The 26,817-nt window shown below is 41.4% G+C and overlaps 1 protein-coding gene across 1 annotated transcript; it reads right to left on the reverse strand.

The window, feature by feature from the left end:
- Positions 1-2,937: 2,937 nt before the first annotated feature.
- Positions 2,938-20,088, reverse strand: HHEX (hematopoietically expressed homeobox). Its single transcript, XM_070752382.1, has 4 exons — positions 19,626-20,088; positions 9,311-9,489; positions 6,313-6,363; positions 2,938-5,176 (listed from the first exon to the last, which is right to left on the reverse strand). The coding sequence occupies exons 1-4, from the start codon at positions 19,975-19,977 to the stop codon at positions 4,946-4,948; spliced, it is 813 nt and encodes a 270-aa protein (XP_070608483.1). The 5' UTR covers positions 19,978-20,088; the 3' UTR covers positions 2,938-4,945.
- Between the last annotated feature and the right edge of the window lie 6,729 nt (positions 20,089-26,817).

A 26,817-nucleotide genomic window follows, 5' to 3' on the forward strand; every position in this document is an offset into this window, starting at 1 on the left:
CACGGAAGTTTGGAACAGAGGTGTGAGCAAGACAAGAATTCCCTGGAATCGGTGATGGGCTCCTACGGGTACGGTCAGGTATGCAGAACCGGTAGAAAAAAATTGTTTTTTTTTTCTTTTTTTCCTTTCTGGGCTCTGGGTATGTTTTTCCTATCGCAGTAAATGAGGTTGAATGTGTATAATACTAGAAGAGCTGTGTGTGTGCACAGTTTATATAGTAGATAATGTATACTTTTGTGTGCCTGTGTGTAATATGAATGTACACATATGGCATATATACATGGAATTAAATAGTATATTTTGGATGTTCAGTAATAATAAATAGATAGGGAAATTGTATCTCTTTGAGGTGAGGAGCCTGTTTGGTAAACTGGTTAAAAAGTACCAGAAGAAACTGGAAGAGCTGAGTTCTAGTTCTGCCTTGGATACTTTTGAGCCAGTCACTCTCTATCTGCCCTAGAAATGAAATAACGGCAAACCATTTTTTAAAATGAGTCCGTGAGAAAACTGCAGGGACTAATCCATCCATTCACCAAGACAATGATTTGATTGCACATGTACACACAAACACACGCACAATTGAGGAATGTTGATTTACAGAGCCCAAAGTTTGCCATCTCTATCTTTTCAAACTACTGTATTATAACCTTTAGTACTTATAAGGAGTCAAACTAGGACCAGAAACTTGTGCTACTATTTCTGCTACACATACATATAGTAATATATACTTTCTTTTAAATATATTTGGAAGTAATCTATTACAAATAATCCATGAAATATGTGGCTGGTTATTTAAAACAATATTACTAACTGCCTGGAGTAGGTACTTGCCCAGTTTTATTTCACAAGTAAATCCAATATCTCCAATATTATAATTTTCTGTGGTTAAACATAAAAATGAAACAATTACACAACAAAAATAGCAGCAGGAAGGATAAAAACACAATATCATCCTACTTTTTGGCTATGGTCATATATTTAAATTTCTGTAGCAAATTAAGATAATAAATGCATTGACATATTACTCCCTATTAGTCCCTTTAAGATAACAGGTGGCTAGAAGTCTTGATGTCATGGATAACGATGCACACAAAGTCCCTTGCCACCTGCAAGTGTCCACAGTTGCAAGATTTAATTCAGCAACACATTCTTGGTTTGCAGAAAATAGAACCTGAACTTTATTTCTAATTCCAGTTCTTACAGACCAACAATGGTGGTTACTCCAAATCTGAACACACAGATAAAACCTAGGGGTCACCAGAGAGCAGGAGAGAATATGACGGGGTGCACAGTAACAAGTAATCTGCAAAATAGATCCTTCTATTTTATTTACTGTACAACAGGTACAAAGACACAACAAATGTACATTTTTTTCATGTATCGGGCACTGATGATGTTATTTAATTTAACAATGAAACTAGGAAAGAATTTGGGATAAGGAGGATGTGTGTTCCTGAGTTAAGCCATGAATCAACAGTGGGCAGTGAGACACACTCAGCCGCTCAGTATTTTGGAAGAATGCAGGACATTGAGCAGTACTGCTTTTTAAAGTCCTTTTTGATTGTTAGGCAGGTTTAAAGGTAGGAATACTAAACAAATTTGAAAATCAAACTATTCTAGCTCTTAAAATCTCCTGAAAGAAAATAATGGCGTTTTATCCAATTGGTGGGGTGGGGGTAGGGATAAGGATAGGAACGCCAGCCTCTGGAAGCCAATGTACTCTTATTTCTAATTTTTTATTCATTTATTTATATCTTGTTTTTATTATTTTTATTAAAAAACTCAAGGCAGCAAACATATCTGTACTGGCTTTCATGGCTAAGGCTGGACATGAACTCACTCTCTCTTACTTTGAAACCTGGTACTGTATCTTAGCCACTAGATCAAGATGGCTCTCGGAATCTCGTTTCTAACTTCTGCTAGCCTCACTTCCTCAAAAACATGTCACCCAAATTAGGCAGCAAAATAATAAAATTTTAGAGCACAATTTCAGAATGTTTTAATAGATTGGAACTTAGGGAATATAGACAATACAGGTTTGCCTCCTACTCTATTCACATCCTGTGTATTGGAGAAGGAAAAACTACCAATGGACATTCCTATTCTGCCATCATATTTCAGCAACCTCAAGATAATAATAATAATAATAATTATTATTATTATTATTAATAATAATAATAATAATTAGATTTGTATGCCGCCCCTCTCCGAAGATATTGGAAAGCTACAGTGTTAGGCCTCCAGTGGAGTGAACCACTTTGTGGCCAGTTTCATTGTGCAGGTTGGGGGGGGGGGTTGGCCACAGAAACATACTTTAAAAACTGCTGCAAACAACTCACTAAGTCAGCAAACTAATTCCAGGGCCACATGCAATCATTTTGCAGTCTCCTCAGATCAAGATGGCAGAATTCATTGGCATAATTATCACTGTATACTGTAGATCATGTTTTATGGCTTAACAGTATCACTTGGTATTAGACAGACCCTAAATGCATTTGCTGAAAAGAATTTTTCAGCTTATATCCATCAGATAGTTTCACAATCTTCAACCAGGTAAGGATTTTGCTTGTGGCTTGCTTGGAAATCCATCACTATTGGGCAAAAGCGGAAAAATCATTCCAGAAGAAGGGAATGGTAAACTATTTCAGTAACACTATCTAGGAACTTTCATGGGTGCAGTTAGCAAGGTAAAGCTTAAATTGAGGGTGCCTTCTTTTTTGAGCCAGGGTCTATAAAATGCAGAGCAAATAGGTGCAAGCAAAAGAAAGGCAATTTAGAAAAACAATCTCATTAATGTAGGCATTTCTTACCCTTGATAAGTACATGGTTTCTCTGGACTCTCAGAATGTAATGCTTGGCAAGCTTTACTTAAACACAACATATCCTTATATAAAAATAGTTAGCAGAACATAAAGGGCAAGTAACCAAATCCACTAGTTTTGTTTTAGTCACCATCTTTAAGAGCATACATATAAACATATATACTCATACATATAACATTTTTAAAATGTATTAACATAAATGAAATATATAGTACAGAATATTTTTAAAATAGTCTTCAATTTTATATACATCTGGGATATAAATCCCACTGAATTAATGGGCTTATGTTTAAGTAGGCATGTACTAGTGTTCATTGTAAAGACAAAGACCTGTTGGAGGTGCACAGTAATATTTCCATTGTGCTGTCCTCTGCAGCCCTCATTAATCTGGTGCCCATTCAGATGTGTTTGGCTACAGAAGTGGTTTGGCAACAGATATACCATATTTTTGGGAATATAAGACACATCTTAAAAGAGGCTGAAAATTTGGGTGCATCTTATACTCCAAATGTAGCTTTTTTTGAAGCTTTTTCCCCCAGCCCTAACTAGGTGCAAACAATTGTCCCTGCTTCCTACTCCATCCAAAGGTTTTTCCAGCCCTAAATCTTTGCAGGCTTGTTTTCATTCCTGCTCACTCTGAAAAAAGGCTTTTTCCAGCCCTAACCAGGGAATAAAATAATGTGCTGAAGCTGACCAGATTAAGGACGCTAGCCAGATGAATACCTGGTAGGTAGCTTTTCCCCCTACTTTCCTTCCCCAAAACTAAGGTACATCTTATACTCCAGTGCATCTTATACTCCCAAAAATACAGTAGCTGTAGCCCAACAAATCTGGAAGGTAACAGTTAAAAAAAAAAGCAAAGTTAGTGTCTATTGGTATCTGGTAAATATCTATAGAGATTCTCAATCATCCTGGTCATAGTTGTCCCAAAGGTGCTTTTTCAAAAGGCAACTGGGCTGTTTTTCCTTTAAAATGTTTCACTTCTCATTCAATAAGCATCTTCATGTTTGGTATTCTTTAGCCATTGTTTACTGAAATCATGCAACACGTAAACTCTGTGTAAACCATACTGGCTGTGTCAATGTAAGAGCCGCAAAGAATGGGAACCCAGCCAGGATTTTGAACATGATCTACATCATACACCACATTATAGTATGACTTACAGACCACACTAAGCTAAAAGAAAACAAACTACATAACATCTTAGTGAATAAGGCCTTCTTAGGATTATTCCTTGTTCTAGGATATTATACACAGGTAGAATCCATTCACACAATCTGGATTCATAATTCGTTCAAAGGCATGTTTTAGGCATGGGTTCTTGAATAAGCTACAGTAGTTGGATTAAAAACAGACCACAAACTAGGATCTGCAAACCAAACATCTATATTATGACTAAATGTAAGTGAACATATAACCAGAGTTTCTCCTTTCTGACCATGGACTAATAAGCATGGCTAGTATAGGCCAATATCAAGTTCCTTAGACTATTCATATCTCAAATCAATCCAAAATAAAGTTCCCTTTCATTTTCCTACTATTATTTATATTATTTAAGACCTTGCTACACACTTAATACATTTCTTGTACATTATTTTCCATGCTTCAGGGAAGATTATTTTAATGGAATATGTGCTTTCATGAAGAATACTCTCATGACCCATGCAAACCTCTGATTTCATTCTGCATACTATTACATTTGTAAGATCTCTGCAATAGGATGCATCCCAAGAAGTAAAATTTTCCTTGAGACATCAGAAAACTCCTTTTTCATGTTGTTCCCTGTTGTGATTGTCCTTTTTTTTCTCCTGTGGTCTAAGGATCTTCATGTTTAAATTCATGGAGGAGAATGCAGCATTCTGGGCTAGGATACAAAATCAATCCCAGCACAAATAGAGGAACGCAAATATAGGATTCCCTTCTAGTCATGAAAGGATTTACTCTTTTATCAAATGGATTGTCTCCACAAACACAATGACAATTATTTACAGAGTTTGTTATTCCTTCTCTCTTTCTCCACTCAGCTGAAAGAGAAGAGAAAACCCCTTTTTTATAGCACTGATTGTTTTTGTCAAGCCAGTTCCTCTTAAAGTGCAAATAGAGGGAAAGTCCATCTTCAAGTGCTACAGATGGGGACCGTTGAAATAGCCTTTGTCTCCCTCAATGTCCACCTCTTGATCTGAATCATCTGAGATGTCCGAATCCAAGTCTTCTTGGGAGACAGGTGAAGGGGTATATTGTGGCCTACGTGGAGAAACTCCCTTATCCATCTCAGGATTCATGCAATTTTCTTGTTTGGAAATCTGAAGACTTTCTCCACTTTCTGACTCTTTTTTGTTGGGTTGAGGGGTCTCCTGAGAACAAACACAGAAGTCATGGAATCAAGACTATTTGGTGAGAAAACCACCAGTTTGGAAAATATTGGCCGTTTGAAGCCTCCTTTGGACACTACAGAAATCTCATTTCCTGAAAACCTAATTCTGCCAACTGGCTTAGGACAGTCCCATTCTGGAAGCAGTTAGTAGATTGGGAGAATACCTTACTTCTACCCCACTTATATATGAATCTTTTTTATTTGGTTTGTTGTTAACTTCAATGTTTTAACTTTTAATCCTCTATGTTGTTAACATTCCAATTTGTTACCCTGTAATTTATGAGATTTTTATCAGCCCAGAATCACTAAAATCATTAAAAATTAAGTGAGCTGCTCACTCTTTAATAAAAATAGTAGATAGACATTAGGTTAAAAGCCCAGCTGACCAATGTCAGTGACATCTTCCTGACGTTGGCTCATCTCAGAAATCTAAGCAGAATTAGTTAGACCATATATGTATGAGAAAACACTAAGAAATCTATAGCACTATAAATTAAACTTAAATTAAATCCATCAAAATTAGGCAAATTACATTTTAGGTGGATTCTGCTCCATACAAATCTAAATAAATAAAATAACTAGGAAATCAACTGGACTGGACATATAGTTTCAACGTTAGGAAACTATATCTTAAAGTATGAATCCCAAAATGAAATCATACCAATGTTATATAATGTACTTGGTTTGTTTTTGACTAAACATGTTATCTATGCATAACCCTTCTAGTTGCAAAGTACATTTTTCATCTTATCAAAACTTGTGAACTATGATTCACTTATCAATGTATGGTTAAAAAAAACATGGCAATGTGTGAACCCAGGAAATGTGTTCATGGAAGTTTATTTTGATTAGGATTCAATAACTGCATGTGAATAGAGGGCATGTATCATTTAGCACAGGAAACCTTCAACAACATCTAAACATGCCACAACATCACACATGTTGCTGTGATTCAGTAGCTTTTCAAATGTAATGATTTGGAATGCCACTTGTCCTCTTAACAAAGCTGAAATAATTAAGTATTCCCTATGATTTTGATCTACTTCAAGTACAGGAATCTGGGGACAACTAGTAAGATTGAGGAGTTAAGAGAGGAGCAGGAAATGTTACACTTACTTGCTTTAAGCGTCTCCATTTTGCCCGCCGATTTTGGAACCATGTTTTAACCTAATTAGGGGAGAAAAAGGTTTAAATGGGAGAAAAATATGAGGGGAAACCCCCTCTAAAAACTACAATCCAATATACACTTATTTGATATGGATGGATAGGCCTGAGATACTCATCACTGCAATGCAATACTGTAAATGCCTACTCAAAAATTAGACATTTTTAATAATATCAAAGTAAGGAGGGAAACTAATTCAAATGTGACTTCTGAATTAACCTGTCTACATGAAGTTCTTCCTGTTAAGTGAATCAAGCCTACAGTATTTAACAACCTGAGAAGAGGAGCCATTGTCTTGTTTAATCAGGTCCCTGAAAGGGAAGAAAATTTGAGAGCAATGACATCCACTTAAAGTCTCTTTACCCCATCCCCTTTCATTTCCCACATTCAGAGACATTCTCAAGCAAGAAGAAAAGTCTATCAGAATGACAGTGGCATTTAATTGCATTGATTGTGCACAGAAAGAGCATAGCTATGTTCCAAATAATAAAAGCACATCAGTTTGCTTTTATGAGGCCTGCAGAGAGGATTAGCGAGTGGGATTTGTGGAATTTGGAAATAATTCTTCTGAGACTTCATTTTCAAATAAACAATTTGTGGCTGGAATGTAATCCATAGAGGATCCTCTCCACATTTTTCTGATTCACACCTTATCAGTTTGTTTTTTTAAATAGCATGCACCTCAACATATGTACGCATATTTATAAATTAAATATTACTATACTAACATATACATATGCACCAATTGTATTACATTTGTTTATACTTATTATAAATTATTTGTACAGCTTAACTTCTTGCTTCAAACGTGCTTTAAATCTGCAGTTCTCAAAGTATAGTCTGGGGATCCCATTTCAAGGGTACTCAAAGTCAAACAAATATTTGTTTTAATATAGTACATACTGATCGATGTAACCCACATAAATCAATGTCCTTTGAGATCTGCAATAGTTTAAGAATGTATATGGGTCCTAGCGACCCAAGTTTTTGAGAACCGATTGCTTTAAATGTAATATAAGCACACATTGTCATATTTTTTCCCACATCTCAGGAGATTGTACAGGTACTCTTCGACTTAACAACAGTTCATTTAGTGACCATTCAAAGTTACAACGGTACTGAAAAAAGTGAGATATGACCATTTTTCACACTTATGACCGGTGCAGCATTTCTCTCCCCTCCCACCTCCATGATTTACATCTGGATGCTTGACAAGTGACTCACATTTATGACCGTTGCAGTGTCCAAAAGTCATGTGATCCCCTTTTGCTACCTTCTGATGAATGGGGAAGTCAGATTCTTAACAACCAAGTTACTAATTGAACACCAACAGCAATTTGCTTGACATAGGTGGCCAGAAAAGTCGTAAAATGGGGGGCAAGTCACATTAACAAATTTTTCACTTAGCAACATAAATTGTGGGCCGGTTAAGTCGAGGACTATCTGTATTGTGCAGCTCTGTGACGGGTGCATCCCCCTTTGAAAGCCATTGCCTCGGGGGTCAACCTTTTGGGGACTTCATGAACCATCAAAACAGGCAGTGATTGGCTGCCAGAATTTTTACTGCCATGCTGTGGGTGTGGCTTATTTTGTGGGTGTGACTAGATGATAATGTGACCAGGTAGGAGTGGCTTGCCAGTCATGTGACCGGGGATGGCTTAAAGGTCATGTGACTGGATGGGAGTGGCTTACTGGCCAAGATAAGTTTAAAATAGGTGCTTGAACTCTTTTTCAGGTGATTAAGTCACATTATTTGAATAGCCACAAAAAGGACAAATTATAGACAGCATTATTTGTTGAGCACAATAACATTTTAAGGTTTTGTACTGGACCCATAAGGTTTAGTATGAGAACATATTAGGCAAATAGCTCAATTTTCTTTAATTGCTATAAAAGTTCAGTTCTAGATAATGACAACAACAACCGTTGGAAGAAAACCCTAAACTACTTCAGACAGATGGTTATCCAACATCTGCTTAAAAACTTCCAGTGTTGGGGCATTCACAACTTCTGAAAGCAAGCTGTTCCACTGATCAACCGTTCTGACTGTCAGGAAATTTCTCCTTAGTTCTAATTTGCTTCTCTCTTTGTTCAGCTTCCACACATTGCTTCTTGTTCTACCCTCAGGTGCTTTGGAGAATAGGTCAAGTCCTTCTTCTTTGTGGCAGCCCCTGAGATATTGGAACACTGCTCTCATGTCTCTCCCTGGTCATTCTTTTGATTAAACTAGCCATGTCCAGTTCCTGCAATTGTTCTTCATATGTTTTAGCCTCCAGTCCCCAATCCTCTTTGTTGCTCTTCTCTGCACTTTTTCTAGAGTCTCAACATCCTTTTTGCATCGTGCTGACCAAAACTGAATGCAGTATTCCAAGTGTGGCCTTACCAAAGTCTTATAAAGTGGTATTAACCCTTCAAGTGATCTTGATTCTATCCCTCTGTTGATGCAGCCCAAATAAACATCTAAACATCTAGTACAGTGTTTCCCAACCCTGGCCACTTGAAGATATTTGGACTTCAACTCCCAGAATGCTGGCTGGGGAATTCTGGGAGTTGAAGTCCTAATATCTTCAAGTAGCCAAGGTTGGGAAACACTGATCTAATACATGCTTGACGAAATAAATACATAAATAAATGAAGACTTTTTCTAGAGCCTCAATATATACTATTTAATTATTTCCTATTTTAAAAGTAATTAAAGATCATAGAGACTAGAGAAGGAAGGACATTAAAAAAAATAAAAATAGAGCAAGCCTATAACTGAAAACAGGCGTCCATTGAGGCGACCCAGCGACTTCCACCAGCCTCCATTCTGAAGGCAAAGCAAACCAAAGGTTTCGCGGGAAGAGGAGCGTTCCAGTATCTCGGCTGCTTCCGCCAGGCGAAGTCTCTTTTTCACGCCATAGTTCAGTTTTGGCGGGAAACTTTTTTTTTTTGGCGGCTGCTCCTCACCTGCCTCTCGCTGAGCTGCAGCACTTTGGCCAGGCGCTTCCTTTCCGGCGGGGAGAGGTATTTCTGCGTCTCGAACTTCTTCTCCAGCTCGATGGTTTGGTCGTTGGAGAAGCGCACTTGGCCTCCTTTCCGCTTGTGTAGCGGCCTCTGCATGAAGGGGCTCCACAGCAGCGGCTTCCCTGCAAGAGAGACACCAAACGGGGTGGGAGTTAGGAACCGCCCGAGAAGAAGAAGGGCGGGACGAACTCTCTTTCTCCGCCAAGGACTCTCGGCTTTCCTCGTTGGCTTACTCCGCTTTCTCCAACTCGGAGTATGCTTACTCACCCTTCACTCTGGTTCAGGGATAGGCAGTCGGCTCTTCTATAACTTGTGGACTTCAACTCCCAGAATTCCTGAGTCAATCATGCTAGCTCAGAAATTCTGGGAGTTGAAGTCCACTTGTCATAGAAGAGCCAATCCCGTGCCTGATTAAACTCAGAAGAAGAAGAAAAAACTTGTTCATAAGTCTACTGATCTTTAGACCCGACAAACAGCGAGGCAGCCCCGGCTTCCCTCCAGCCCAGATGGGGGAAGCGGCAGCCTTCCGCATGCTACCCTGGCAAAGCGGGGCGTTTGAGAGGGGAAGTCCTAATGGCTCCTCCCGCCCAATTTGGGGTCGTCTTGAGGTGACGGTCGAAGAAGCGGCTTAAGAGCCCAGCGTTTCATTCTTAAATCGCTCGGTGAGAAGCCCATGGAGTGCAGAGATGCCCCTCTCTGGATCGACCTTGACGGGTTTCTTTCCAAATGTGTTTTAAACGGCATTAAGTTAAATTAATTACATTTATAAGCCGCCCAGGTCCTTTCAGAGTCTGGGTGGCCTACAGCAATATAAACATTCTAAAACAGTATGACAGTATAAAATCTCTCAACATCCCTAGAAATAAGGAAGAACTTTCTGACGGTGAGGGCGATCAACCAGTGGTACGGCCTGCCAGTGGAGGTTGTGAAGGCCCCAACACTTTCAAAAAGAGATTGGACTGCCATCTGGCTGGGGTGGTGTAGGGACTCCTGCAAGGTCCCTTTCAACTCTAATAATTAATAAATAAGTAAGTAAGTAAACAAACAAATATTCATTTAATCCTCACTTGTCCACAATGTGTGTCATAAGAAACATGTCACGGGCTGAGGAAGGCCTGGTCCGAGCTCCACAGATGGATAGCAAATATCCCATTTGTAGCTTATTTTAGATAGGTATATTTAGTTACCGGTAGCAAACGCCCCACACCTATCATTAACCAGAGACCCCTGAAGATTATAGACAGAACTGTGGGAAGAGATATTGCTTATTTTGCTGCAGCTCTAGATTGTTTTCCCAGTCAGATGTTGACAATATTTTGGTAGAAACAAACCAGGATTCGAAGTCCAGTTTCTAAAAGTCGCTTTGGGCCCAACCATGGTCCTGGTGCAGATGTTTTTGTGAATGTCTAGCTCCACACTGGCAATATATGCATTTATTTTTATTTTTATTTTTATTTTATTTATTTATTTATTTATTTATTCGATTTTTATGCTGCCCTTCTCCTTAGACTCAGGGCGGCTTACAACATGTTAGCAATAGCACTTTTTAACAGAGCCAGCATATTGCCCCCACAATCCGGGTCCTCATTTAATTGTATATTTTCTTTTATGTATACAGTACTTGTATGTACCTTGTGTGTCTAATCACACTTGGCCAATAAAGAATTCTATTCCATTCCATTCCACTCCATTTACAGGTAATCCTTTGTCCTAGGTTTGTTGAGTGAGTTTGTCCCATTTTATGACTTTTCATGCCACGGTTGTTAAGCGGATCACTGTATCTGCTAAGTAACTTAACATGGTTGTTAAGTGAATCTGGATTTCCCATTGACTTTGCTTGTCAGGTTGCAAAAGCTGATCACATGGCTCTGGGATGCTGCAGTTGTCATAAATATGAACCAGTTGCCAAGCATCTGAATTTTCATCTTGCAACCATGGGGATGTTTCAACAATCGTAAATGTGAAAAAAAAACTGTAAAAAGACACTTTTTTTCAATGGCGTTGTAACTTTGAGGAGCCACTAAATGTTCAACCACAATCCCCTATCCTAATTTACTCAATCCAACTGTGTGATGTGAAGGTCCCACGGAAGCTAAATCTCACAGGATGATACACATTAGGCCAAAGTGGGCTTATTTAACTTATGATTGGGAGTTGTGAGGGCGTCCGGAGAAGACACCGCACAAAAAAATAAAGGGAACACTCAAATAACACATCCTAGAACTGAATGAATGAAATATTCTCATTGAATACTTTGTTCTGTAGAAAGTTGAATGTGCACAACAGCATGTGAAATTGATTGTCAATCAGTGTTGCTTCCTAAGTGGACAGTTTGATTTCACAGAAGTTTGATTTACTTGCAGTTATATTGTGTTGTTTAAGTGTTCCCTTTATTTATTTTTTGAGCAGTGTACATAGGTTGGAGGGCTCAACCTACTTTCTTCCATGTGCTTCAGGGGTGGTGGGAGTTGTAATGCAAATCAGTTGCGTCCAAGGAGTGGAAAACCACAGCACACAGAGCTGGCTAATGGGTTTCAACTCAGCCAGGGTTTTCCTAAAAATCTCAAGTCCGGCCCGTTTAAGATGCAGGTTGGTCGGTTCAGACAGACTGCTGGATGGGTGGCATAAAAGTCCAATTAATAATAATAATAACAATAACTACTACTACTATTATTATTATTATTATTATTATTTTGAAACATAATACACAGGCATCCTGATTGTGGAGAAAAAGAAAGTATGGATCATTGATATCGCAATCCCAGGAGACAGCAGAATTGAGGAGAAGCAGCTAGAGAAATTTGAAAAATACGAAGATCTGAAAATCGAGCTGCAAGGACTCTGGCATAAGCCAGTGATAGTGGTCCTTGGCATGCTGGGCGCAGTGCCAAAGGATCTCAGCAGACATTTGAAAATCATCGGAATTGACAAAATCTCCATCTGTCAATTGCAAAAGGCCGATTTACTGGGATCGGCACACATAATTCGCCCCTACATCACGCAGTCCTAGGTGCTTGGGAAGCGCCTGACTGGTGATGAAATACGAAATACAGCAGTGATCTTGTTTGCTGTGTTGTCTTGATGATGATGATGATGATGATGATGATAGTAAAATAATAGTAGTAGTAATTAATAATAATAATAATTTATTAGATTTGTATGCCCCCCTTTCTGCAGACTCGTAGTAGTAGTAGTAGTAGCAGTGATAATAATAATAATAATAATAATAATAATAATAATAATAATAATAATAATAATAATAATAAAAATAAATAATAAAAATAAACAATAACAATAATAAACGGGCAGCTGGTTGTCGGGGGAAAGGTCGGATAATTTGCCCGGTGGGCGGGCGGGGGGGCCGGGAGTTGGAGCCAGTTTCTCTCTCGGGCCAGCCTCTTTGACGTGCGCCGGCGGGGTGTGGGGGCAGAGGACCCTGGAAGCAGGCCGCAGAAGGCAAGGGCAGCGTTTCCGTCAATGTGTTTCCTGTTGGTGCATCAAAAGGAGAAGAAAGAGCCGAGCCGAGCCGAGCCTTCCTCCCTGCAGCTCGAAGTGCGGCCTCTCACAAGCCCCAATTTGGAAAGGCAAAGCTTTGCGCCCCCCGCGCAGATTGAAACCAAGTCCAGATCTCGCTCCCGATCCTCTTGGGGTCAGCCCCCCCCCCTCTCCCCCCGGCTGATCGCCCTCCGCCGAACTCTTGTCGAGTTCTTCTCATTCTTTGTCCTCGGAGGTACACTGCTCCTAAACATGGAGGTTTCGCTACGTGGCAGCTTTCTCTGCCTAAGGTCTCGTTCTATCAACCAGCGGGTGGTTTGAGAAAAGTTTTTTTTGGGGGGGGGGGGCGCTGGATCCTATTTTCTTTCATGTTCTCAGCCACCAAGAAAGAGAAAGCGATTTTGGATCTTGGCGGGATCGAGTCTGGGTAGTGGTCGAAAGCTTTTAGCGGCTCCAGAGGGGGTTTACATCCCCACCTGACCACTTCGGGCTCTCGATTCTAAGCCACCGAAACCTCTGATCGCCAATTCAGAGAGAGGCACGATCTAAAAGTAATCATGCCCCCCCCCCCCCCAGTGAAGTGGAACCGTTGAAAACCGAGGATGAACTTCGCCGTTTAGACTTTATATAAAAAAGGGAGAGGGGGATCCACAACCGCCTTTTGGTCCCGCTATTCTTTATCCTTTTAAAATTATACTGACAAATGGGACCGAAAAGGCAAGAAGAAAACGGTTTTTTCTTTCTTTCTGGAATTGGCCCAGAGCTTCACCACAATACACATGAGGACTGGAACCTTATAAATCACCCAGTTTAGAAACCTGTGGACTGTATCAGGGGTCTCCAACCTTGGCAACTTTAAGGCTGGCGGACTTCAACTCCTAGAATTCCCCTGTCAGCAAAGCTCTAGTGAACATAAAGTGTGCGGAGACGTCATTGTTGCAGTTATTGCCTTATAGGAACAGCTACCTCGCCAGCAATATCCAACTGGTTCCTGCTTTCCGTCTCTTTAGACAACAATCCTATATCCTCCCGTCTCGCTTTGCTGGTTGCCTCAAGACATGGGCAGAGGATCGCTCCCCATCGCCTTTTTCTCTGGCAATTGGTGGGTTTTTTTGACAAACATTGAGGAGGAGACTTCAGCGATTCTCTTAAAATTTCAGCAAATGTCCGTGCAAAAAGTTAGACAAGTTATTCAGCAGTTACATCTATTTTTGAATTTGTGAGATTTTCCTCGATCTCCAGTTGAACGCCAGGTTAAAACACCACAATTATAGTGTGCGTTCTTTACTGAAAGCCTTCGGTTTGCAAATAAAACCGTATTGAATTAGCTGGGCTCTTGTCTTCCGGTTTACTTCCAAATAATGTAATCCAAGAGATTAATCAACAAAGCAACTAAAACCAAACAGAGAAATGATATTTGATGCAGAATACTCAGTATCCAAAAAATATCCAAAAATACTCAGTATGCAAATATATATACAGTATTATTATCTATAAATGTCTTTTTATAGATAACAATGTATAATCATAAATCAATGAGTGGAATTACTAATGAAAAGGCAGAATACACACATTCAGATACTGTACACATTTTAAATTTGCAGATACTTGATATATTATTTGTTTTTGTGGATGTTGATTGATTCCGAAAAAAGAAACAAGTGTGTAGTCAGATAAAATTCAGGAAATGTCTTCTCCAGAAAAGCCATATGGATATGCCACGAAACTTGGTTAAATTATTTCTGTTCAGAACAAACCGAGTTAACCAAACTACACAAAAATAGACAGAAGGAAGCAAACTGAAGGGGAAAACAACAACCTTTGACTCAAACGCACTTAAGGACAAAATCCCATTAAGTAAAATGTAGGGAATAACTAAATAACTAAAATGCCGGTGTGTGGAAAATAGTGAGCGGTACCCGGGAGCCAATCCTTACTATTCAGCTTTTTTTCCAATCTGAGGAAAGTTGGGAAAGAGAAGGTGCTGATTTGAGTTCCCAGGCCCCCCGAAAATCCTTGAGATGAACCACAACCCCACACTTCTACCCTAGGGAGAATTCACACGTGTTCCGTATATGAAACGGCCATCCTTCTATGTCGCCTACGTGGAGAGACAACTTCTGCCTTTTCAGGGAAACGGATAATGTCTCCTCAAACTAAATAAATCCGCGACGGAGAACAATCAGGAAACTCCAGAAAAATCCCAAATCCCGAGGCAGACAGTCTTCAGGGAGGTTAGATTCCCTGGAAATCCCAACTTGACCTCCATTCACTCAACACAACGTTGCGGTTTCCAGGATGCCCTGAATTAATCGATCGCACATTTAGCCCAAGATGCTGGGCTAAATGTGGTTCCCTTAATCTGGGTCTCCTGAGCAGCCATTCTTTTTTTTCCTTTTTTTAAAATTTTACACTTGTATAGAAGTCTACTCAGCAACCGGTCCCAGCGGGTCTGGGTGGAACGGGGTGCTACTCTCCAGTTCCCCACCCGCTCTTTTTTTCAGCGGACTCTTTCTCTCCCGCAGGAGCGGAAGGGGACAGTTTCAATTGCGCACTTCCCACTTCAGTTGCGCTTATTTCTCCTGGGCTGAGGAGTTGGGTTGCCATTTCCGTGTACGACTCGAACCCAGCACCCAAACAGCCTGTAAGCCAAGTACGTTTGGAGTGCCTCCCTCCCTCTGCTTCCGCCCAAACAAAATAATATTATTTGTTTATTAATTTATTTGCTTGCTTGCTTGCTTGTTTATCTACCTACCTACCTGCCTGCCTACCCATCTACCTACTTACCTATCTCTCTATCTACCTACCTATCCATCTATCTACCTACAGTATCTATCTATCTACCTACCATCTATAGATCTACCTATCTACTTATCCATCTACCTACCTGCCTACCTATCTATCGATCTACCTACCTACATTCCTACTTACCTATCTATCTACCTACCTACCTATCATCTATCCATCTACCTATCCATCTGCCTGCCTGCCTGCCTGCCTGCCTGCCTGCCTGCCTGCCTACCTACCTACCTACCTATCTATCTTATTCGACTTCTACGCCGCCCAATCCCGAAGGACTCAGGGCGGCTTATAACAATATGAAATTGCAAATTGCAGTTTAAAAAAAGAAGAAGTCAAATATGTGGGAGGGGGAGGAATCTAAAACTATAACCCCAGTTTTTTTAAAAAAAACTCCATAACTCAATCAATCCAGGTAACAGACCAACACAGCAAAGAATTATTATTAGTAATTCTTAATAGCCTTTTGAGGCGCTCCCCGTTTCTCAAAGGCCTGGAAGCCCTGGAAGACGTTCCCGGCAGGAAAAATGACATCGAAGCGACGGCAGAAGCGGACGACAGTATGGCACCTTTTTGGAAGTCTCCCTGGAGTGGGTGGAACCGGCTACGCAGGTTCGCGATGCCGCGGTCGCGCTAGAAGGCAGGCGGAGGACGATCGGGCACGTTTCAAAGAGTCTGCCCCCCCCCTTCGCCTCCATCCTTCCCCCCCCCCCTTCGCTTTTGGTTTTTTTTTTTTTGTCTGTCTCCGCGCCTTTGAAAACACAGCATTGTTGTTTGCGTCAGGCATTCAGCAATTTCGGTGCAAACAGCCTGTTTTTCTCTCTCTCTCTCTCTCTTTTCTTTTCTTGAAAGGAAGCGGCGAGTTATTTTAGCTGTCATAAAGCTCCATCCCACACAGAGGAAATGAACAATATCAGAAAAACGGATCCGGGCTATCAGAAGCCGAGTGTTTCCTGAATGTGTCTGTATTGAGGATGTCGATAAAATAATCAGCAGCGTGCACGGCTCCCGGAGACGAGCCAGCCCCGGGCGTCCAGGAAAATAACTTTGCAGCTTCTGAAATCAGATTTGCTCCTATCGAGAGCTCAAGATATCCTGTATGGGCGGAAAAGGGTCAGCCAAGCTCGCTCGGGCGGCACGAAGCGGCTCCTACGCCGAGCCGGCAATTCCAGGTCGAACCGGGTCGGGTGATGATGGTGGAGATCCGAACTGGGACTTTCCAATATTTCTGGAATCTCGATTTCTAGAAATCCTAAGAGGCATGGGCATTGTAGTCAGTGTTCCCTCTAATTTTTGGGGGGGCTGGGCGGAAAAGTATAGTGTCTGAGCGGCAGTCCTTTCGGGACTGGACGGCACAGAAGTAATAAATAAATAAAAATAAATAAATAAATAAATAAATAAACAAACAAACAAACAAATAAATAAATAAATAAAAAACCCACCCTGTTTTGCATCAGAGAATTTCAAAATAAAATACTGTACTGTGTGTCTAACAGTGAGCTCATAATAGGGCAACTCTATCAATATCAAAATGCCACTTAAATAGTTGAGCTAGTTTCAAACTAGATTTTGATTTTCTTTCTCTCTTCCTTACTCCCATTCTTTTTCTTTCTCTTTTCCTTCCTCTCTTTTTTCTATCTGTTTCTCTCTCTTCCTCTCTCTCTCCTTCCCTCTCACTCTTTCCCTCTTGGCTTCTGGGCAGGTTTGGAAAACTCTGAGTTGATGATGATTTTTAAGTGAGCGATTGCTCACTGCTCAGCTTAGAGGGAACTATGATTATAATCCCTTACCAACCCTCGAATACTGTAGTAGAAAGCACGCCTCTTTCCCAATTAAGCCAGGTTTCTGACCTGGCCCGACCCACTGGCTTCTAAACTAACCTAAGTTGGTATCCTGTATCAAAGTAGACCAAAGTAGGAATATCCTATAATTTAATGGCCGTAGGAAACTGCGGGAAGACGGTGGAAACACACACACACAACCACACACACATCATTTTTTAAAGAATTTTATTAATATTGATTGTTTCTTCAATGCTTATTTGACCCCTATGATAATCATTAAGTGTTGTGCCTCATGATTCTTGACAAATGTCTCTTTTCTTTTATGTACACTGAGAGCATATGCACCAAGACAAATTTCTTGTGTGTCCATGATTAGTCAATTATACTTGGCCAATAAAGAATCCAATACACATACACACAACCACACACAGAACCACACACGCACACCCCTACCTTTCAAAGCCAGGCGATTTATTTATCAAGCAAATAGGTTGAGGTTGTAGAGAATTCGGGGAGCAATAGATACGGTTCGCCCCGCACATCCTTCCTAGGAATAGTAGAACCACGCAAGATAAATTTAGTAATTAAACGATCCGGTTGATGGCTGGTTTTTTTAGCTGCTGTTGGTTCAAGACCCGAAGCGCGATCAAATGTATCCCTGAGAAGATTTTCGATTCGTCCAGGGGTTCCCCGTTATTGAATCTTAATTTGGGGGGGGGGGGGGGTGGATAGGAATACCACGGAGAAACGAATTATAGGGCCAACACTGATCTAATACAATTCTGGGAGTTGAAATCCAAATATCTTCAAGTTGCCAAGCTTGGGAAACACTGCGCTTGACAGATCCAAGTGTGTCGGAAGCTAAAGCAGAGCTTTTCCGCCGCACCCACAATTCGCGGCCACCCCCGAGCCCGGCTGAGTTGATCATCGCAATGACGCCGGCTTCCGAGGAAACCCAGATAAGGGAAAGTGCGCGGCTGCAAATTCGTTCCACGCCGCCGACTTCTAAGGAAAGCCGTCGGAGGAAGAAGAGAGGGCCGGGAAGGGAAACCAGCCCGAGATGAACAACTCGCCTTCAGACACACACACACACCCCGAAAAGCCTCGCCGCTTGTTGCCCTCGGAAATCGCGGTGGGATCCCCTCGGTCGAAGGCGACGGGCAAGCTATGGTCAAAAGCGATCTCTGCAGAGATCTCTATACCAGGTTCGCTGGCTGGGGAATTCTGGGAGTTGACGTCCAAATACTGTATCTTCAAGTTGCCAAGGTTGGGAAACACTGTTCTATACAATTTCCCAGCAGAGAAGCAACACCACCAACAAGAGTCTTGTTAGAAAAGTCGGTCCATAATTCCCATCCGCTGCCACCCACCCACCCCAATTCATCCACTGGAGTTGGCACCACTTCAGACGACCTCGCAAATCGCGAGTTGAGACGAGTCGCCCTATTTATTCGACCTCCCATAAATGAGTCCGGAATGAGAGACGGCGGCGCTTCGTTCGCGAAAGTGAAAAGCGAGAAAACCGCTGGAGCTGATGGGCTGGGCGTTGCTCCTTTCTAATTTAATGTAATTTAACTTAATTTAAATTTGATTTATGTGCCGCCCAATCCCAACGGGACTCAGAGCGGCTGACAGCAGTAAACGGTATTTTATTTAATTATTATTATTTATTTTATTTTATTAATGGGATTTATACGCCGCCCCTCTCTCCGAGGACTCGGGGAGGCTTACAACTTATTAAAAAAAGACAATGTGCACCGAAATCCGATGAAACGATTAGTGAAGTAGGAACAACGGACAAAGTCAAACAATTCTCCTATCCCAAAACGCAGCAAAATTCCTTTCCCAAGGATTCTTTGACAGCCACCTTGGTGGGTTTTTTTAAAGGGTGTGGGGTTAAAGACTTCGGCAGCACATACTAAAATTGGAAGGATACGGAGAAGAAGGATGACAGGCAAATAGGTAAACCATTCCATATTTAAAAAAGAAAAAATGCAAAAAAAGAAAAGAAAAAAAAGACCCTCTGCGACACCCCCTCATAAATCGACTCTGATTCCGGAGCTCCAAAGCCGTGGAGCTGAGTAGGGGAGGCGCCTTCCGCTTTCCCCTCATTCCGCCCAGCCGGAGCCACCACCCGGCAGGCCCTTCCTCCCGATTCCCCCCCGGCCGGCGAGACTTACCCAGGGGGTCGTGGCGGAGGAGCGCGTGGGAGTAATCGGCGCGGGGAAACGGGTAGAGCGGCGGCCCGCCGGCGGCGTAGGGCCCGCTCCCGTAGGCGGCGGCGGCCAGCGGGTGGGCGAAGGCCGGGTGGATCGGTGTGGGCTCGTAGATGGGGGTCCGGTAGGAAGCCACCAGGCTGGTGAAGGAGGAGTTGGGCGAGGGCAGAGCGGGCGGCGGCGGAGGAGGAGGGCCCGGCACCCCCCTGCCCAGGATGTCCTCGATGTAGAAGGGCGTGGGGTGCACCGGCTGCAGCATCGGGGTGGGCGCGTAGAGGGCGGGCAGGGAGCCCGAGCCGGACGGTTGGTACTGCATGGCCGGGACGCTTCCAGGCCCGTCTTCCTCTGCCTTTTCCTTCCCCCTCTCCTCTCCTCCCGCCCAGGGCCAACCCAGGGGCCCCAGCCGCCTCCCGCACCGTCCAGGCTCAATCTGGCAGCTCCGCTGGGCAGCCGCTGGCTTCCTGCCCCCGGGGCCTTGAGTCCGACCAATCAGATGGCCGGCCGCGGGGCAGGCCCCGCCCACAGGCCCCGCCCACTCCCCCTCGGCTTTCTGCTTGTCCCGCGGCGTCAATCCACAACGCCGAAATCGAACTGGCTGGCCGCTCCGCTGGGAATCTGGGGGGAGGATGGGGGGGGGGGCGAGGGACACGGCGATGTTTCTTAAAATGTATGCCGCCCGGAGTCTCCGGAGAGGGGCAGCATACAAGTCTAATTAATAATAATAATAATAATAATAATAATAATAATAATAATAATAATAATAATAATAATAATAATAAATAATGATGATGATGATGATGATAATAATAATAAAAATAAAAATAAAAATAAAAATAAAAATAAAAATAAAAATAAAAATAATAAATTCCTAGGACTCTTGGGGGAGTTGGGGGTTCCCGTGGACCCTCTCAGAAGGCGGCGAAATCGAAGTGATTTGCAAACCTAACGTTGCAAAAAATTATACAGGATGGCCAAATTTTATTCTACGAATGGTGTGTATGCATAAGATTTAACTGGGTTTTTTTTTAGATAAATGGGTTTTATCACGGGGTTGGTTTTAGAGATTATATTCGACTTCTTTTTTTAATTGCTTATATCTTTTTGCCTTGTATCATATTATGTTGTAAGCCGCCCTGAGTCCTTCGGGATTGGGCGGCATAAAAGTCGAATAAATAAATAAATAAAATCCTGGGGTTAAAATCTTTACAAGAAAGGTTAAAAGGTTCCTTGGGGATACTCCAAATAACTTAAAAAGGCGGTTGATGAAAGAAGGAAAAATAATACACTACCTTCGCTTCAAAGAGTAGGATTGCAATTCAAGTACTGTACATGTTATATTTTGTACCTTTGCAGAAATATATGAATATTAATTTCAGACAAGGAAGGGAATATTTCATAAGGACCTATGGAACTGTATACTTTCTTATGAATCCAATGACCTGTGAGATATATATATATATATATATATATATATATATATATATATATATATATATATATATATATATAATATATATATATATATATAATAACTGTGTAATTATTGTTTTGACACCTCGGCAGGTTTTATTGTTGTTTGTAACATAACATTTGAAAATTTAAAAAAAATCTTTATTTTATTTATTTATTTATTTTGTCAAACATGTACTAGATGTTTAGATGTTTAATCTAGGCTGCATCAATAGAGGGATAGAATCAAGATCATGTGAAGTGTTAATACCACTTGATAAGGCCTCAGTAAGGCCACACTTGGAATACTGCATTGAGTTTTGGTCACCAGGATGCAAAAAGAATGCTGAGACTCTAGAAAAAGTGCAGAGAAGAGCAACAAAGATTATTAGAGGACTGGAGGCTAAAACATAGGAAGAACGGTTGCAGGAACTGGGCACGGCTAGTTTAATGAAAAGGACCAGGGGAGACATGAAAGCAGTGTTCCAATATCTCAGGGGCTGCCACAAAGAAGGAGTCAACCTATTATCCAAAGCACCTGAAGGTGGAACAAGAAGCAATAAGTGGAAACTAAACAAGGAGATAAGTAACTTAGAACTAAAGACAAATTTCCTGACAATCAGAACGGTTAATCAATGGAACAACTTGCCTCCAGAAGTTGTGAGTGCCCAACACTGGAAGTTTTAAAGTAGATGTTGGATAACCATCTGTGTAGTGTAGGGTTTCCTGTCTAAGCAGCGGGTTGGACTAGAAGACCTCCAAGGTCCCTCCCAATTCCATAGTTGTTGTTGTTGTTGTTGTTGTTGTTGTTGTTGTTGTTGTTGTTATTATTATAGATAACAGATAAAAGAAGAAGACAATAGGACAGGAGGACAGGAACAGGAGGTGCAATGGTGTGCTTATGCACGCCCCTTATCTTGGGAAGCGGGAGCCTAGGCGTCGGTTTCCGTTTGTAATATGGTAAATAGAGCTAAACGTAACATATGCGGACAAAAAAATACCCCTCTGGGGGATCCTCGGTCGTTTTTAAAAGTGGGAAGTGATCCTGAAATGTTTTAAGGGCATTGCCCCATTCTTTTTCTCCTGAAAGACTCCTGGACTAGTTTTGATTGTTTGCAGTAATAAAAGTCTTCTCCCTATTACTTATTTATCTGTCTGTCTGTCTGTTTATTCGTTCATTTATTTGTTTGTTTGACTTCTCTGTCGCCCCCTCCCAATGGGACTCAGGGCGGCTATCCCACCACCCCCGTCCACACCAATGGGGTACAGAAAGAGGCGCGAAGCCCCCTTGGCTAAATGCAAAGGAACCGGGTTGGGTTCTGCAATTCTCTCCTCCGCTTTACTTAACCCCCGTTTTAAAACCATCTCCAAACTAGGGAGGGTTGAAGGTCGCCACCTGACTCAGGGGTGCTCTGGACGCGTGCAGGGTGCGTACAAACGAAGGATTTCCGTCTTTCGTTTCTCTCGAAGGGGCTTTTCTAGAGCGCACGCCTCTGTTTAACTATTGAACTGTCCTCCAATTTGAGTTTACAAAGTGGGATTGTGGCGGCTGTTCCTAAACAAATCCAAATGGCACCCAAGTTTCGGAAGTCTTCATTTGATAAGTTGGAGGCAAAGATTGGGGGACGAAAGAGTAGCTTTCTGTTGAAGCTCTGGAGTCTTCTTTCTCACAACCCAATTATTGTGGTTAAATCAACCGTGGTTCACCGGGTGCGAATTTCCAAGTTTTCACTAAACTAAACACAAGATTGGATTTTTCAGAGCTAAAAAACAGTTGAACACAATTGTGCTCAGAAATTGCATTAACACAAAAGGCTCTGTTTGTTTTCTGTATTAACCCATCCCCTAGGGATAGAAACATAGAAACATAGAAGATTGACGGCACAAAAAGACCTCATGGTCCATCTAGTCTGCCCTAATATATCTAGTCTTAGGATTGGTATATGTTTATCCCAGGCATGTTTAAATTCAGTTACTGTGGATTTACCAACCATGTCTACTGGAAGTTTGTTCCAAGCATCTACTACTCTTTCAGTAAAACAATATTTTCTCATGTTGTTTTTGATCCAACTATTTATTTATTTTATGTATTTATTTATTTTGTCCAATACACAATACATATTGAAGAGAATAGACCTGTAGTAATATATATATATATATATATATATATATATATATATATATATATATATATATATATAAAAGGATAGAAGAAAAGATAAAAAATAGAGGAGAAGATATATGAAAGGAAGAAAAGATATATGAGATAAAGGAGAAACAATTGAACTAACCTCAGATTTGTGCCCCCTTGTTCTTGCGCTCACTTGTGTTCACTTTACTATTTACTTTCCTATTAAAAACACTTCCCTCCTATACCTTATTTAACCCTTTAACATATTTAAATGTTTCGATGCTGAACTATAGCCTAACAAAATATAATTTATCCACCACCCTAAACCACTGGAATATCTATAGACAAGTTAACACCAATCAAACATGTTGTGCTAATGCATCTTCTAAAATATGATAACTTACAAATAATGCTGCATAATTTATCTCAATGATCCTGGGCAGTTAGATTGTCAACTGACCTGTGACTATATGGATATGGCCACAGTTATTGTGCCTTACAAAACTAATCTGTTTGTTTCTTTTGCCTGAAATTTGATCTTAATATTTGGTTTTAATTTCTGAATTTATCCAGAGTTGTTTGTTGCCTAACAAGGAATAATGTCATCCATCAAAGATAGTCTGATAGGGTAATACACATCCAGGAATCACAGCTTCCGCTTCTCCAATCTTCTTAGATTGTATATCCTTCTAAATGGATGGGACAGAGTTTAGGCCTACCAGAACTGGGCTGTAGAAATCCAGATGACCACTGGATAGCAGAAATGAGAGACAGAAAACTCTACTTCTCGGAAGTCATATACCAGTTTTTAGATTTTAGCAGGCTAGATATGTTGTAGTCCTATACAACTGAGGGGGTCTCCAAGTAAGGAAATGCATTCTGTTGGGCCAGTCAAATTCTTCTTCGGAAATTAAAAGGTACATATGTTGGCTTGGAAATTCCTCTAGCAGAATTCAGCAGAAACTCAAAGTCTTCATTAAAATGAGGTTGGCTAGGCAGATCTACCCCCCCCAATTTGCTCCATCCAGCCAAACATATACTGTAAGATGTCTAGCCAGCTTCATTCAAGAATAAGGAGCTTTTTGCCTAAATGGCTTTTCTCCTCTTCTGTGGATTAAAAAAAAACACCCACATTCTTTTAATTGACATAATAAGTTTGCGCCTGCAACAGATTAGCAAAGGATAATCACCCTCCCCTAACACCCTGCCTCCCTTCCCCAGGTCTTATTTCTGGGGAAATTCTGCCCCAAAAAGTAGAGGATACAACATCCCTCTGCATCTCTGCCTAGTTTCTGTGGTCCTCTGCTCACTATGTGATTTCAAGGACAATCATAACAGGGGTACAATCACATCCTCAAGGCCACCTTCTTGGGTTTTTTGTAGCAATAGCATTTAGACTTATATACTGCTTAATAGTGCTTTTACAGCCCTCTCTAAGCAGTTTACAGAATCGGCACCTCGCCCCCAATAATCTGGGTCCCCATTTTGCCGCCCTCCGAAGGATGGAAGGTTGAGTCAACCTTGAGCCGGTGGTGAGATTTGAACTGCTGAATTACAGCTAGCAGTTTGCTGAAGGAGCCTGCAATGCTGCACTCTAACCACTGTGGCACCCCGGCTTCCCATCCCTCCTCTGGGCACCCTTATATCATCAAAAGGCCACGAGGGTGGCCACAACTGGCTGAGAGTATCAGTCCTTTTTCTAAGCTGTGTTTTCCCCATGGCCACGGATGCAGGCTTTATGCCATTGTGGGATCCTTCCTGCTCTCTGACCTTGTGTTGTTTTGGGAGGTTTTTTGGCAGACGTTTCATTAGCCAGTTAGATAGCATCATCAGTGCTAGAAGGAAGTGGGGTTTGCTTTCCGTTTATATACAGTGGCTTGCTCTATCAGCATCGATCTTTGACGGTATTGCCCTGTCATTTCACCTTTACCATGGATGTGGTGATATGCAGCCTGCTTTCATTACCGTTACATCGTCAGGAGAGTCAGGGTAAGGTGTTGTTAGAGTAGAATGGAATTGTCATTGGTGCATATACTTTCAGTGTACATAAAAGAAAAGATACATTTGTCAAGAATCGTGAGGTACAACACTTAATGAGTGTCATAGGGGTCAAATAAGCAATGAAGAAACAAAAAATATTAATAAAAATCTTAGGATACAAGCAACAAGTTACGGTCATACAGTCATAGGTGGGAGGAAATGGGTGATGGGAACGATGAGAAAAAACTAGTAGTAATAGTAGTGCAGACTTAGTAAATAGTTCAACACTGTTGAGAGAATTATTTGTTTAGCAGAGTGATGGCGTTCAGGGAAAATAACTGTTCTTATGTCTAAGTTGTCTTGGTGTGCAGTACTCTGTAGCAACGTTTTGAGGGTAGGAGTTGAAACAGATTGTGTCCAGGATGCGAGGGGTCAGTAAATATTTTCCCCGCCCTCTTTTTGACTTGTGCAGTATACAGGTCCTCAATGGAAGGCAGCTTGGCAGCAATTGTTTTTTCTGCAGTTCTGATTGTCCTCTGAAGTCTGTGTCGGTCCTGTTGGGTTGCAGAACCAAACCAGACAGGTATATGGGACTTGGGAGGTTCAGATTCAAAGCCATCTTCAGCCACCGAGGTTTGCTGGGTGATTTCGGGCCAGTCCATTTCTTTCAGCCCGACCTGCCTCACAGGGTTGTTGTTGGGAAGAAATGGAGAGAGAGGAATGATCTGCTTTGTGCCTCTGCAGGGTGGGAAAATAGCATTTCCTTTCGAGACAAATGATTCCCTGATGACCATCTGTGCCAAAGTCTTGGCATGAAATAGAAGAGGTTTGGGGGACTGGTTTTATTGTAATGCCTGGAATTGGAAAATCCTGGTGGGCCGTCCTACTTACCTGGGCAGACTCGGCTTTAGCTTTTTGCGGCGGCCAATATTGGTGCTGCCATCTGCCGGTCACAAACGGGAAAGAGAGCTTAATCCATCAGCCAAAGCCTCGAGGAGACAGGACGGCGAAGGAATGGGCTCTTACTATGAGCTTCTGCCTGCTCAGGTCCCATCTAAATCTGCCTCCTGTCTTAGGTCTCTTAAGGCGGAGCGCGTGTGTTTCCCCCCCCCGCGGAAATCAGCCTTAATTTTGCTTTGGAAGGTGTTAGAAGTGCGGCTTTATTCATAAGCTATAACACGTCTCAGAGACACGTCTCTCGAATTGAATAAATAAATACTTTTTTCCAAAGATTACATTAAGAGACAACTGGCTATTATTGTGCCTTCTAGAACATTTATTTAGATCTCTCCCTCTCCCTCTGTATATGTGTGTGTGTATAGAGATAGATAGCTAGATAGCTAGATAACTAGATAGCTAGATAGCTAGATACATAGATAGCTAGATACATAGATACATAGATACATAGATACATAGATACATACATACATACATACATACATACATACATACATACATACATACATACATACATAGATTTTTTGGCTCTGGGATTTAGCTAATGGGTTTTTATGGAGGAAGTTACTAATGTATAGGACAAGTGAAGATTTATAGCACAGTCCTGTATTAGTGGTGGATTGATGCTCTTGCAGATGA

Source organism: Erythrolamprus reginae, chromosome 5 (assembly GCF_031021105.1).
Source record: "Erythrolamprus reginae isolate rEryReg1 chromosome 5, rEryReg1.hap1, whole genome shotgun sequence".
In the NCBI taxonomy this organism is placed as follows: domain Eukaryota; kingdom Metazoa; phylum Chordata; class Lepidosauria; order Squamata; family Dipsadidae; genus Erythrolamprus; species Erythrolamprus reginae.

Bases quoted from the DNA above. Each gene is read 5' to 3' on its own strand.
- HHEX (XM_070752382.1), bottom strand. From the start codon at position 19,977: ATGCAGTACCAACCGTCCGGCTCGGGCTCCCTGCCCGCCCTCTACGCG. The intron at 6,364-9,310 runs GTGAGGAGCAGC...TCCCCTAATTAG, and splicing joins TGCAGCTCAGCGAGAGGCAG to GTTAAAACATGGTTCCAAAA. The intron at 5,177-6,312 runs GTAAGTGTAACA...GTTTGTTCTCAG, and splicing joins AATGGAGACGCTTAAAGCAA to GAGACCCCTCAACCCAACAA.